The sequence below is a fragment of the Fringilla coelebs genome, assembly GCF_963513975.1.
Source record: "Fringilla coelebs genome assembly, chromosome: 18".
In the NCBI taxonomy this organism is placed as follows: Eukaryota; Metazoa; Chordata; class Aves; order Passeriformes; family Fringillidae; genus Fringilla; species Fringilla coelebs.
The window spans coordinates 15044092-15058097 of NC_140044.1; the positions used below are offsets into that span (position 1 = coordinate 15044092).

Here is a 14006-nt window from a genome sequence, read left to right on the forward strand (position 1 = left end):
CTCTCTAAATTAAAATAAATACTTTCAGGAAACAATATGGATTTGTCCACAAGTTCCAACGAGTAGTTGCTTTTTCTTGGAAATTACACAGCTGTTTTTACTAACAGTAATGTTTATAACAGTTGGATTCTAAAGTAGAGCAAAAAAGAAACCAGCTATTGCCTTTTGCAAAACATATTTTTCCTCCCCATCCTCAATCTGTCCTGTCTGCCACTATGCTGTTCAGCTCATAACACAGTGCTTTCCAACTTCTCTGGAGTAAATCCCAATTTTCCTCTCTATGCTTCCCTTCCCCAACCCACACATTATCTGTTACTGCATTTCCAGCAGAACCTCTCAAATTTATTAATCAAGCCCAACACTGTGGGCAAGAAGCCATCCACTCCTGCTCCAGCATACATGTGCTGCATGTGCCATTCCCTGCTGTCACACAGGGTCTACCAGCTTCCTCACCAGAGTGGGGACAGCATATGCTGTCAGGCTGAGGAGAAGAAGAAATGGGAAGACAGAATCACTGGGGTAAGTGAAAGAGAGAAGGAATTGTTGTCTGCAGAGAAGCCTGGCCAGGAACAGAACATGACAGCTGGAGAGTCTGGGTTTTGCTGTACAAGCAAGAGAGGAGGCAGGAGGGGAAAACAGTGATCAGAGGGATCTGTTTTCTGTTAACACCTGCAAAGGAAGGGGGGGAGCTCTAAGGCAGAGCACAGCCCTGCCCAAAGGGCAAAGACAGGGAACTTCAGCCTAATTTCTTAAACACTCTTCTTACATCAGGAACCACCAGCTGCAAACTCCCTATTAAACACTCTCAGACAAGGCAATACTGAACATTAAAGGTGCTCTGACAAATTACATACCATGTCAGTGTAGCTTCAGCAGCATCCTTCACTCGCATGGATGCAGGGTTTGGCTCCTTATCTCCTTTGTACTTGACCTCCTGTTCACTGTTTTTGGATTTACTCCCTGAAATGCCCAGCTCCACAATCTCCAGTACCTCTTTTAAACAATCCTAAAACATAAGAACCACCTTGAAGCAGAAGCACTTGGATAAATATATCCAAAACCTCAGGGAAACAGTGATATATCGTTAAGTAAAAAAACCCACTGTTTGTAATATAAGCTCTTTATTTTAAGGCAGAAGGTTACTCCTACACTGTTAAAATAAGATCACATTTGCTACAGAACTGGTATTTTTTCTGTTTATAGATGCGTAATTATATTATCTATTTCTATCCTAATGGTAAAAAGTTCTCTGAACGGATAAATACACACAATGTATTTCACTGCATGTATACCAAATTGCCAAGAAGACTATTATGAATGCAACAGAAAAATGTAAGCATACTTCAAGAAATAATAAATGTATTTCTAGGACACTCTGCAAAAGTTTCAAGTTTTTACATTAAGAACGAAAAGTTTTAAGTTTTTACATTAAGAACGAACTCATCTGGAAAGCTGTAAGAAATCCTTTTCCAAATTTTTCAATTGCCAACATCATCAGTAAAAGACATTGCAGTATCTAATTCATCAAGAGAAAAATATGAACATTGTAAAAGTACATTGTAAAAGCTTCAACTAATCTATTACAGGAGAAGCCAACACTCAGTAGAACTATAGATTTGACACACCAGTGCTGTGCAGAACAAAATCACCTGCTGAAAATACTCAGATTGCTACAACAAAGGTTCGGATATCATGGCTTGAGCTACAGAATAATAAAGAAAGACTTCTCCTGAATAAATAAGTGATTAAAACTGAACTCAATTGGTTGGATTGTACCACCAGAAACCAGATAGGTTTCTGTGTCTTGGCCTTTGTCCTTCCTTATATTCGTTGTTGATATAGAATAAAAAGTGAAGAGAAAAATCAGAGTTCTCTAACAGAGTAAAATTAACCAGCATTGAGCTGAAAACACTGACCACAAAGAATTGCAGCAGGAGTTTACAGAGTAGCAATTTAGCATGTGAAATTTAAAGCAAATGCCAGAGGAAGCACCTGGAAAGCTGCATTTTTAATACCTGCAAATGTAGGGAAAGGTTCTCATCTGACTATCGTGACTCAGGAATGAGCTACTCAGTGTCCAGTACATAGTGTTATATACTGTGTGCATTATCTCCTTATAGTGGTAATTGAAATGAAAAAGACCATAATGAAATGGAATAAAGTATTATGCAACTGACTAAACACAACCTGTGCCACATCCAGGGAACCTAACCCATCACAGTCACCAACTGCCATGCCAGTACTCCAAAGCACGTGCAGAAAGCATCTTTAAATGAAGTTCTGCTTGTGGGTTTTTGATCTTCTTTTTTTAAAATGCATACAATTTTATATGTTTCAGAATAAATAAAATATAAAGATATGTAATGCGCTATCTAAAAAGATAACAAAATATTACATAATACATATATATTTATTATCTATAAGAACACAGATCACTAAACTGGCTCTGAAAGAGACTAACAATGAAAACATGCATTCAAATATTTTCATTTTTTATTAAACAGCAGGGCAGAAGGCAATTGAAAACATGTCTCATTTCCTGCTCTTCTCAAGCTTCCCTAGTAAATTCCACCTTATATTGAGCTATGCTTTGCTCAGTTTCTAGAAAACTGGTGAAACAAATTCTGATTGTCAAAATATTAGCATCAAAGGAATTCTGTTAAGCCTGAAAAATGCTTTACTCAGGTAAGAGCTGAGAAATGAGGAGAGTCATGGCTACCTGCAGCAGGTAGCTATAGGATACCCCATTCATTTCTATATTTCTTTTTTGGTTTTCTCCAGGTTTCTTTTCTTCTCTGTTTCTCCAGTTTCACAAAGCAAGAAGGAAGACTGAGACATTCCTATAACTATAAAGGCAATTTTAAAGACAAAACCTGTATTGGCAAATAAAGATCAGGAATTAAATTTCCGAAGTATTTTGCACAGAAACTAACCACGCTATTTTAAAGTATTGAGAACAGACAGGTTGGGCACAAAAGGCATTTCAGATGCAGCACTCCAAATCTATCCATGGGAGACTCTGACCTTCTCATCCAGCATGTCGGGGTGCTCGGTGAGCCAGACGCAGAGGCACTGGAAAGCTGCCACGATCATGGAGTGCAGGTCCCGCGAGTGCAGCGGGGCGGGCCGGCTGCACTGGTACACGATGTAGCTGCACACGGAGCTGATGGCGCGCTTCCGATCCGCCGGATCCACCGCCACCTTCACCTGCCGCAACAACGCCAGCGTGAGAATTCCTCCGCAAACATCTCAGAGGCAAAAACAGTTCTTGAAAACATTTCTAAATGCATTTTCAAGAAACAGCAATAAACTGAGCTCTTTCTGATTACAACTTAAAATTGCAGGTAAAATTATTTAACAGTGATATTGAAATTAAAAGTAAGAATGCTGCACTGAGGTGTGACCACATTGCATGGCTTGGTTTCAAAGAGCAGGAGTGGTACCAGTGTGGCTTGGTAAGAAACCAAATGTAAGCTGAATTTGCAGCATTGAAATTTTTCCCCCACAAATGCCTCTTCTCCAGCTCCAGCAACCCATTCTGTATCTCCAAGAACCGACTGACTGCTAACTCTCCCTTCCACAGGGAGAGTTATTCTTCATTCTGCTCAAGTAACCTTCCCCTAGACATATTCTCAGCACAATAACTTTCACCATTGGTAAAAGGAAAAAAAAGCCATCCCTGGACAATCAGACTGATAAAAACCCCATAACCTCTTCCCCAAAACTCACTGCAAACACCTCTCTCTGCTTCTTTCCCAGCTCCGGGCTGCAGAGAGCAAGTTGGCTCCTGATGAGAAGATCAGGAAACAGCACAAAGAGCCATGAGGATCTGAACTGTAAGGCTATATAAATTTCTCTCTTATTCATGGCTTGTGACTCAGCACAGGAACAGATGGGTTTTTCTACTCTGTAGCACCTGACCATGCTTATCCAAGCAGGAAGGTGGATGGACTTGCTGGTGCCAGCACTGAAGCCTGGCAGCTGTACTCCACAAATGGGAGTGACAATTCAGAGCCCCAGGATTTAGCTAGGACATCCTTCAGAAGCTCATGATGTACAGCAGAGTCCCTCAAGATAAGCTTATGAAAGGCAGGTTTGTGAACCAACATTCCTGCAGGAAACAAGATTTTTGACTTTTCTAAGTCCCACTAATAACTGCTGGACAGACACAAGACAGGGGAATAGCCCCTACCTGAGAAAGGCTTTGGGACATGTCACCTCCAAAGACACATGCAAAACACGTCCCCACAGTAGTTCTGTAAGAGGAAGCGATCTATCTTTTCCCACTTTGTTGTAAAGGGGAAATATATTCCAGGGCAAGAATTACTTCAGTTGCATGAGAATTATGCAAAGACTACAATATTTAACATTAACCTGAGGATACATTTGAAAAGATAATATATTTTCACATTCCCATAATCCTGGAAGAAAGAAACAAACTAAGACGACCCCGGCTTAACCACACAAGCTGCACAAAGCCCTGGTTCTATATGGTGCTCTGTAAGATCCAGTAACACATTAATTCATTTTAGAACACTTTCAAATACATTCTTCAGTTCACACTATTGCAGTAGTGAATAAACACCCAGTCCAATATGGCTCAGTGCTGACTTAATGCTCTAAAAACTGCCTGAGACACACATTAAAAGAGATCTGTTGCGTTCCTGAAGGATTATGGCAGGCAATGCTGAATTATCACACCAGGTTATAATGGCTGCTCTAAGTACACTTCCTATTAGCAATACACTCCATTTTATCAAGCTCTAAAAACTATTTCCAAGATGAGAGGGAAGAGAAAAACTGGTAAAACAGAAGTTTCAGCTAAAAAGTATTCCCAGGCAACGTGTCCTTTGAGCCACAGTGTGTTTACACTGGGAGAAAATTACCTGCAACAGCAGTATGGTTTCCTTTCAATTTCCAAACAGAAAAGTTGCTAACAAACTCAGCCACAGAATCTGTTTTGTGGCATGACTTTCACCCAAGGCAGCAGGACCACAACCACCCTGTGAGAAGGGGCCGGAGCTCACCAAGCTGCATGTCTCACCTTTGCCAGTCCAGAGAGCAGCTCCAGGGCAGCCAGAGAGATACTCATGTCCTGCCTCCACTGGGAGTTGAGCCTTTGGGTTACCAGGTGAATGCTGCGGATCAGCAATCCAGCAGCTGTATCTGTATGAAGAGCTAGGATATAACCCCAAAACCACACACCACAGGGAAGGAAAATAACTAAGCATTAGTGACAAAAAGCAAAGCACAGGCACAAGGCAAGGCAGACACAATACAGACATAAAATAAACCCTAACCATCTTGAAACTGGTTGATGCCTTTTGCACAGGCTAACTCCCTCATGTACTCTCCAGGCATTATACAAACCCATTTGGACCAGCTAGCTCAACTGAATTATTTTTTAAGACATTTTGAATAATCCCAGAGCTCTGCTGCATTTCAGTAGCAGAACACCCAGCTTCAGGTTTTGCTATTGTACTTAAATTGTCTGTCATGTTGTGTCTATTAGTCTCTGGAAAATACATGCTTTGGTAATGGATATTAAACATTAGTAATTTTACTGAGGAACTAAGGAGAACATGTCATTTCAGATATCTGTGTCAGAAGTTAACCATTCTATCCACACCTAATGTTTATCAAAAGCAGCACTAGTTCAATAGACACAGATAATGAAAGAATCAGTGCTATAGAAACAATTCTTTTTAACCTTCTGTTTCCTTTAACCTTTAACTGAAAATTAAAAATGGAAAATGTTTTAAGTATCAGTTGCTATCACTTCAAAATACTATGAAACATAAATACTATCCGCATTTGTTAAAATTGAAATACGCAAATTAATGTCAGAAATAAAAAACTGGTCAATGACCAGTAATAAAGAGACATGAGAACTATGACAGATAAAGCACATCCTTCCCACAATTTAAATTACCTTATTTAACACTCAAGAACTACATCCAGTGTCACACCAAGAGCAGATTCAAGAGTTTACTATGGCTAATCAGTAACAATAGACCATCCTGTTTTCAATTTTCTCTTGTTTGGAGCATCCAGTGGAAACACCAATTCTTTTCATAAGCTTGTTACAACCTTACCTTCTGGGCACAGGAAATTTTAAAAATCCAATAAAATGAATACACTACAAAAATATATTTCAAGTTATGTCATGGTATGAAGACTGTAATTCAAATATTTAGAAGATTTAAAAAATCTTACAAATGAGTATTTTTACAAGCACTCGTCAGTGAAAACCCACATAAATTAAACACACAGTTCAAATAGTGCGCAGAAAAATAGCACTTTGATAATTTCAAACAAGCAAATCCTTGGGAAAAGGGAAAGCAGCAGCATGTTTATATGGTTTATATGAATCCCTAGAATATACTGAAGCCTTTCCTGATAGTCTTCCTCCTCTGGCTATTTACAGAAGTAGATTAAAAAAACACCATTAAACATTTTTGGTTGGTGATGACAGAATTGTCAGTCCAGGCTACAATATAATAAAGGTGATTTGTTCTCACATTTAATTGGCCAACATCAGTTAAACTGAAGACCAAAAGAGCAAATGAAATTGCAGGATCTTGACAGTCAGCCAGCTGACTACACACAGATTCAGAACATGGATTTTAATACAGTGAGTCAAAAAAGGACAGTACAAGACATAGCAAACTAAAGTTAATTACTGAATTCTATTGTTACAGCATATGACATAAAACAAGCCTTCTGCTTACTTGCTCTATAAAAGTCAGAGTCCCTGCAATGTTCTTTAAATGTGGTTTAAGAAAAGGTGCTGCAGAGGTCAGGCGAGCATTTGGAATCCTATCAAAACTAATGAAGTGCTTAATTTACACTTGGTGTACATATATCCCATTTTTGTTGACAGAAATTAAGTGTCTTGAAAACATAAGTTAAAGTAGAGTTTGCAAACAGCTTTTTCATAAGCTTTTACATTCTGATTTTGAAAATGCTGGGTCCTTCAATAGGGTTAAGACAACCACTGGAAGGGCACATGTGAATGCAGACTTGCAGCACACAGCTGGGCTACCCCCCTGGCTTCAAACACCTGGGCACATGAATCCTTTAGCCAGAACTGCTACAGAAAAACCCAGAAAACACCAAGCTGGCATCCCGTGCCAGGGTTTTCCAAAGAGCTCTCCTTACCATAATCCCTCAGCAGGGCCTGCGCTGGCCGCTCGCTGTCAGGTGTCGTGGGCTCTGTGCTGCCGCCGCTTGCAGTGCTAATGCCACTGTTCGTGCGACTGTGGCTTTTGAAGAGGTTATTTTCACCACCATTCTGCAGAGTGAAAGGCAGTTTAGAGAGATGAGAAAATGTCTGAGTTCCCCATGCTCTCACATACAAAAGACCAAACCTCAAGATACTACCCGAGCCCCTTCCAGCAGAGCAAGTGAGGAATGCATTCTTTCTGAAGAAGTAACTTCATAAACAAAAATACTCACTGTTTCCATCTGACAGCCAATGGCTTCCAGCAGTGCTGAATCCTGAACAATATTTAGCATTGCACCTGCAGAATCAGATAGAAGAAGGTAACTATGGACTACAGAAGAATTCACTACTAAAAATTACCAAGCAGCATGGAAGGTCTAACCTAGAAGTTTGCAGTCCAGTCCTATAAAATCTCTTATTAAAACACAGGACTTGCTTTGAGCTTAGCCATTTGAAGCAGATGAAAGTTGAGACAGAGTGCTTTCAGCTATGTTAAAAATGCTTTGACCAGAATCTAAAAAAGACTGAGAGGGGATCCCATCATTACACATCAATATCTTAAGGTGGGTGTCTAGGGGATGGTGCCAGAACCCAGCAACAGGACAGGGAGTAATGCACAAACTAAAATACAAGAAGTTCTACCTCAACATGAGGAAAATGTTCCATCCATGGAGGGTGGCAAAGCACTGAAGAGGCTGCCCAGGGAGGTCATGGAGTCTCCCTCTCTGAGGACATTCAAAACCCATTTGGACAGGTTCTTGTGTCACCTGCTCCTGCTGACTCTGCCTTGGTAGGGAGTTAAATTGAATGATATCCAGAGCTCTCCCTCCAGTCCCAGCTGTTCTGTGATACGTCTGTCAAATTCCTCAGTTTGGAAAGATTTTGGGTTCACAGAGTGGTTCCTTGTTTCACATCAGACTGTGCTCATTTAAAAACTCAGGTTACCTGCTTGGCAGCATCACCCCCAGATGATGAGGGAAGCATTAAGGACATGGACCTGAAACTAGCTGATGCTGGCACATTTTGTGGCTTTAGTTTAAATGTTCTGCCTCCTTCCCCTGTCTCATCCATCAATGAACATTTAGGAAAAACACAACTTACTCTACAAAGGGAAATGTCAGGACAACGCGGACTGTTTTCACAATGAGAGAGGGCAAGGTAGGTGAAGTGGGATGGTGGCAAGAAATTCTTCCCTGTGCATGTGGGAAGGCCCTGACACAGGCTGCCCAGAGAAGCTGTAGCTGCCCCATCCCTGGAACGGTTCACGGCCAGGCTGGACAGGGCCTGGAGAAATCTGGTCTAGTGGAAGGTGTCCCTACTCAGGGAATGGGGGTGGAATGCATGGTGGAGTAGCAGGGTGGAATGACATAAGCTTTAAGGGTTTTTTTCCAACCCAAACCACTCTGTGATTCTATGAAATGCACCACTTGCTGCCAAACATTTATTGGTAGATGGAAACAAGCCCTGCTTTCTTAGAGAAGCTGGTGGCACACGCCAGAATTTCTGGCTAAAGTGGAGATTCATTAATCCCCTCCAGCTAAATACAGCAGGAAATAACTTCACATATGGGAAAAGGAGCTTTAGAGAAGGTTTACAGGGCAGGTGAATTGGCAGGGGAATAATAATTCCCAGTAGAAAAGCCACTCCAGGTAGAGCAGCTACTCAGCTGGCTGCAGACACCAACTCAGTGTGGAGGGGCATGGGACCACAGGGGTGGGATTTAACAAAGCATCACCTTGAGGTGTCAGACATAGTACTGGAGGTGGGACAATCTCAGGTGCACCAATGGTCTGAGAGTCTCACTTGGCAACCACAGATATTCTCACCCCTTCACCAGCACTGGGTGCAAATTATTCTTTCAAATTATTCTCCTCTAGCCTTCTGCGAGAAAAGAAACTGCTTAAACTATTGCAGGATAACCTTCCAAAAGTCTTTGTAGACTCGGATTTTTTTTCCCCTTCCTTTAACTATGCATCATTTTCTTGCCCTCCCCTGTTAAGCAGGTAGACTCTCTGCCTCCCAGAACAAGGCAGACACTCCTCTCACACCACAAGACTGTTGCCTTTTTAAACAGACAAAAGGAAAGTGGTAAGGGCAAAAACACCATCATGTTGAAAAAAGCACTTCTAAAAAGAGAAGAGTAAGGGGGCACAAGTAAGAATAATAGGCATGTACATTTGTACTTATCTGAAAACATATTTAACTTGACAGATTATGCACTAAGTTTTCATCTTCTGCTTCATTTCTGAGCATTCAGCATAATGTTAATCCACTCACTACCTTGAAGCACAGCTTGCCAAACTGTGCATAGTGCAGCTCCACACTCCATTCCAAAACTCTTGTATTTTGTCTGAGGATTTACACACCACTAAAAAAATGTCATCTGTATTTTGCCAATGCTGGATGACCAGTCACCAATATGTCAATATGTTTCTTAGGCTTAACCATGCCAAAACCTAAGGTTTTCTCTGAAATCCATTAGTCAGGAACCCTACCTAAAATTATGACATTTTTACCTACTTCCATTTCCAGTTATGACTGACTTTCTGTGCTAGAATGTGCTTTACTCTTGCTTCTACTTTTCAAGTACTACTCCAGACAAAAAGAGAGAGATTTACAAAAACGTGAGGCTTTTTAAGATGTTTTGATAGTATGAGGGAGATTACACATATGACAACCTGCCAGGAATTTAAACCTTCTTCTTGCAAAACAACACAACACTAATAACCCATATTATCCCAGGACAGATTAAGACAGACATTTCTATAATACAGTTAATAAATTAAAAAGCTGAAATAACCTAGTATCATTTGAGTGTTGTTGGGATCAGTTTCCGTTTGCAAAGCTCCTATAAGGATATTCACAAGCCTCAGCTTCAAGGACAGGAATGTTACTGGCTTATCATATGCTGAGCTTTCATCATTGCTGAATTTCCCTTCCAGGACAACCTGAAGAAAAAATACGCTTATTTCAGTATAAATTAAAGATCATGTCAGCAGGGTTTCAAAAGCCACTGTTCACAGCACACATTGCTACTGACACACTATAATAGGGTCTGTTTCGAGTTCCAGTGCTAAAGGAAACACCCAATACAACCCACAACCCATCCAAATCCCACTCCCAGGGAAAGAAAAATGGAACACAAAACATAGTGATAAATGTACTACCTCAGACTTTATTGTTCCAAAATGATGAGGGAGAGGCAACAGAGATAGCAAGATGTTAATAGAAGCTCTTCTTAGTTCTGTGGGGTTTACATAGATTTTAAACTTTGAGAGCTCCCTGCAAATCAAAGCATCAGACAGTTAACCAACTTTTCACAAGAATCGGGAGCCAAATGCAACTAAGTTAATATCAAATATATAACCACCCAGTGGTTTTAAGTAATTTGCAGTATGCAATGTAGCTGTTTCTTTCTAAGACCTATCCAAAAGAAGCAGCAGCTCAGATGTAAGCCCAAGAGATAAAGAATGCTTTTTGTCTAAATGCCTAACATCAAAATGAAACATGGTACCAAGACATAACACATACATTGAAGAAGGCATGCAGAGACTACTATTAAGTGCCTAACTTAGCAAAACATTCAGAAATCTATAAAGCTCTGATAAGAACCTACTCCAACTTCATCAGTCTAAATTATCAACTTTTCCATTCAATGATGCATAAGATTACTTATTTATTGAATACACTGCAACAATGACCACTAATGAATATCTTGTGAAATTTTACTTTAAACTCAATAGGCTTTCAATATACTTTTGACATATTTCAATATATTTTCCTATTCTTAAAGGCACGGCTTTGCACCAATGAATATGCAGCTAACAACTCACATATTTCATTTAAAATAAGCACTGTTATCGCTTTAAAGAAAACTGCATTAAATAAAACTGAACATTTGAGCTCACAGTGTTGCTATTATTACCATTGAATACACACACACTGTGGGCCCTACATCGCAGAATTCCTTTGGTGAAATTATACAGGAATGACAAAAGACAAATACCTCTCAACACCTCTGATAATGTTTATATGGAAATGGCAATTTACCTGTCAGGTAAAATAGTCTCCAGAGCCGAAATGAAGTAGGGAACCACAACATCAATGCCTTTCAGGTCACAGCAGAACAGAGGAGGGGAGTTTAGAATAACACTGGCAAGAACCGGGTGACAAACGAAATCTGCTATCTGCAAACCCTGAATTAAAAGCATGTAAAATCTGACAAAGAAAGATAAGATTTAATTATTTGCACATAAAATCATCAGAATCCCACATGATTCTGCAGCCACTATTTGATCTTGTCTATATAAAATAGAGTAAATTTCAAAAACAGAGCTAGGAAACGTTGCTATAAATCTTCCCCTACATTACTTAAGCACAGGCAAGCACACCTGATCAGCTTAATAAACCCTCACAAATGACAGGTATTTCATATGAAAAGCTAGTGCAGCACAGTTTTACTGAAATCTCTGACTTGTTGCAACACCCAGAGGGGGAGCGGAGTAAGCACAACCAGCTGGTTACTAACAGTGGATCACCTGCTCTCCACTACTCCCTTCCCATGTAAGGGTGGGAGCAAGACTTTGATTTTAACTCCCCAATACAAGAAAAATGCCGTGAAATCTTGGGGGAGGCAGCAGACAGAACAATGGACAAGATGTCAGTACAAGACACACTGATCAGCAATTTGGAAAACGAGACTAATCTTAACCATCATAACCACTTCAAATGAAAAAGCAAGGGCAGAAACCCAGCTACCCAGTTAGCTTCTTTTGCAGGTTCTAGTTAGAGAACATGTATGGCCTCTTAATTGTTTCAAAGGTCTTGAAGACACAGAGGAATCCCACTGACTGGCCAAGAGAAATATGACCTATCTATACAAAAAATACTACAACATCCAAGAAATAAAATTGTTCAGTCTTCTGGGAAGTTTTAATGCAATCTGGGACAAATGTACTTGAAAAGTTTGAGAGAATCATTATTTAAAAGTGATTCTCTGCCTCTAGCATTTGCTATTTTACATAACAAAAATTTGTGAAAAAGGTATACTATGACAGGCAATACTGCTTCCTTTTCTCAGAATAAAACTGAACACAGAGGTAGTTCATACACAACTGTTTCAAACAATGGAATATTACTGCATTTCAATACTCAGAGGGTGAAAACCAAGCAACTACAAAAAACCAAACCCAGTGATGTAGTATTTGACAACACAAGAACCTTTATGGTCTAATAAAGTGTACAAAGTCTTATGCCTGCACACTTATTTTTTCCATCTGAACAACATTCAGTGACAAACTCAACAAAAATAAAAATACAGGAGGCAAGAAAGCACCAAAGAAAGTGTTCCTTCCAGCTCGAAGCACTTTAAGGTACTCTCCTTCAAGTGAAACTTGGAGAAAACCCAGTGAAAAGAGCATCATGAAAATGTGAGAAGAAAACAGTGCTGGGCTTAGCCAGGAATCCCACCTCCAGGCTCTGAAGGCCAGCTAGGTGTTTTTAAACTGGCAACCCAGGATTCAGACAGCAAGTCAATGTTATTCACTGGGAATTAGTCTGCATCATAAAGTTACACCAATAAAGCAACTGGAAGATAGGTTAGTACCGGGATAGGTAAGCTGGTAATATTTCCTCCCCAGTCTTCTTGCTACAAAATATCCTACACAGTGTCCCGCATGCCTCTGCCCTTCCTGCTTCATAGTTGTCTGGGAATTCACTTGCATCAAACATGGGGTTGGAAGCCATAGTGTCAGTGGACATTTGGGATCCTTTCCGGCGGAGCTCCACACTAGCTTGCGTTGCTAAAGCTGGGAAGAAAAAAAACAGACTTTCACTGGGCGTGATAATGTACAGAATAGGCTCATGGGATCCTGGACACAAAGATCAAGTCCAATTTAGTTAACATGAAGCTGTTAGTTCACTGCATTTGAGCCAGTGCCTCTGTTTAGGAAATATCTGTGGGTGTACCTAACTTGTTTACTTCATAAGAATGACAACAACTGACCTTCACATCCTAGAGACTGTCCCAGCTTTTTGCTGGGAAGAGAGTGCTTATATCCAATACTAGCTTCCTAGCCTCTCTCAAAGGGCAAGGATCTGCCTCACCTTGTTCTGGTCCACAAAAAATGAAATGCCACCTTCCCTTGCTCCCTTAAAAAACAAAATCATTTTTGATGGTGCCATTACTATTGACCTCCAAGGAAGTGCTTTGCTTCCAGCTGGCCAACTCATCTCATGCTGCCCTGAATACCAAGCTGCTTTCTTCCAGTTTTGTTGTAGAAACATACTTATTAAAAAATAATCAAAAAATTTTAACGCACCGTATGACAAAGAGAAGGTTGGGGAATCCCATTCTCCTAATTTGATCTCTCTCCTCACATGATCACTAAAACTGCCAAATAAATATGAGAGCCTCCACAGAGCAGCTACTGTGGGCTGGCCATCTCCTGCTCCCTTATCCTACAAGAAGCTCTATCACCCTCTCAGAGGGACCTGACCTGGCTCTGCCCAGCTCTGTGCTCCCTCCTTGCAGGCCAGTTCTGCCAGTCCACACCACTCCAATCTCTCCAAAGTCTTTCTGGAGAGATTTCTGGTCTCCCTTTCACACATCAGCATCGTGTGGATACGAGACCACTTGCTCTGTTGGCTACATCTTTTCTTCCAGGATTGCTACCAAAACAAAATATATACTACACTCAATGTGATTTTTTTTTCAATTGTTTTTCCTCTTCCTTGGACAGCTTTCTCTAGGATTATTAACATCTTAAAGAGTGTGTTCTTG

At 40.4% G+C, this 14006-nt stretch overlaps 1 protein-coding gene across 6 annotated transcripts in view; it reads right to left on the reverse strand.

Annotated features, from left to right (window-relative positions):
- RALGAPB (Ral GTPase activating protein non-catalytic subunit beta) overlaps window positions 1-14006 on the reverse strand; it is a 63227-nt gene that overhangs the window by 22195 nt on the left and 27026 nt on the right. For 4 of the 6 annotated variants that reach the window (XM_084217926.1, XM_084217924.1, XM_084217925.1 and 1 more), the window contains 9 exons: window positions 12831-13032; window positions 11276-11443; window positions 10393-10507; window positions 10026-10173; window positions 7459-7523; window positions 7162-7294; window positions 5045-5178; window positions 3025-3207; window positions 855-1006 (listed from right to left, as the gene is read on the reverse strand). In XM_084217926.1, the coding sequence (XP_084074052.1) occupies window positions 855-1006; window positions 3025-3207; window positions 5045-5178; window positions 7162-7294; window positions 7459-7523; window positions 10026-10173; window positions 10393-10507; window positions 11276-11443; window positions 12831-13032 (1300 nt within the window). The remainder of the gene's footprint in view (window positions 1-854; window positions 1007-3024; window positions 3208-5044; window positions 5179-7161; window positions 7295-7458; window positions 7524-10025; window positions 10174-10392; window positions 10508-11275; window positions 11444-12830; window positions 13033-14006) is intronic. The other 2 variants (XM_084217927.1, XM_084217923.1) reach the window with 1 other exon arrangement.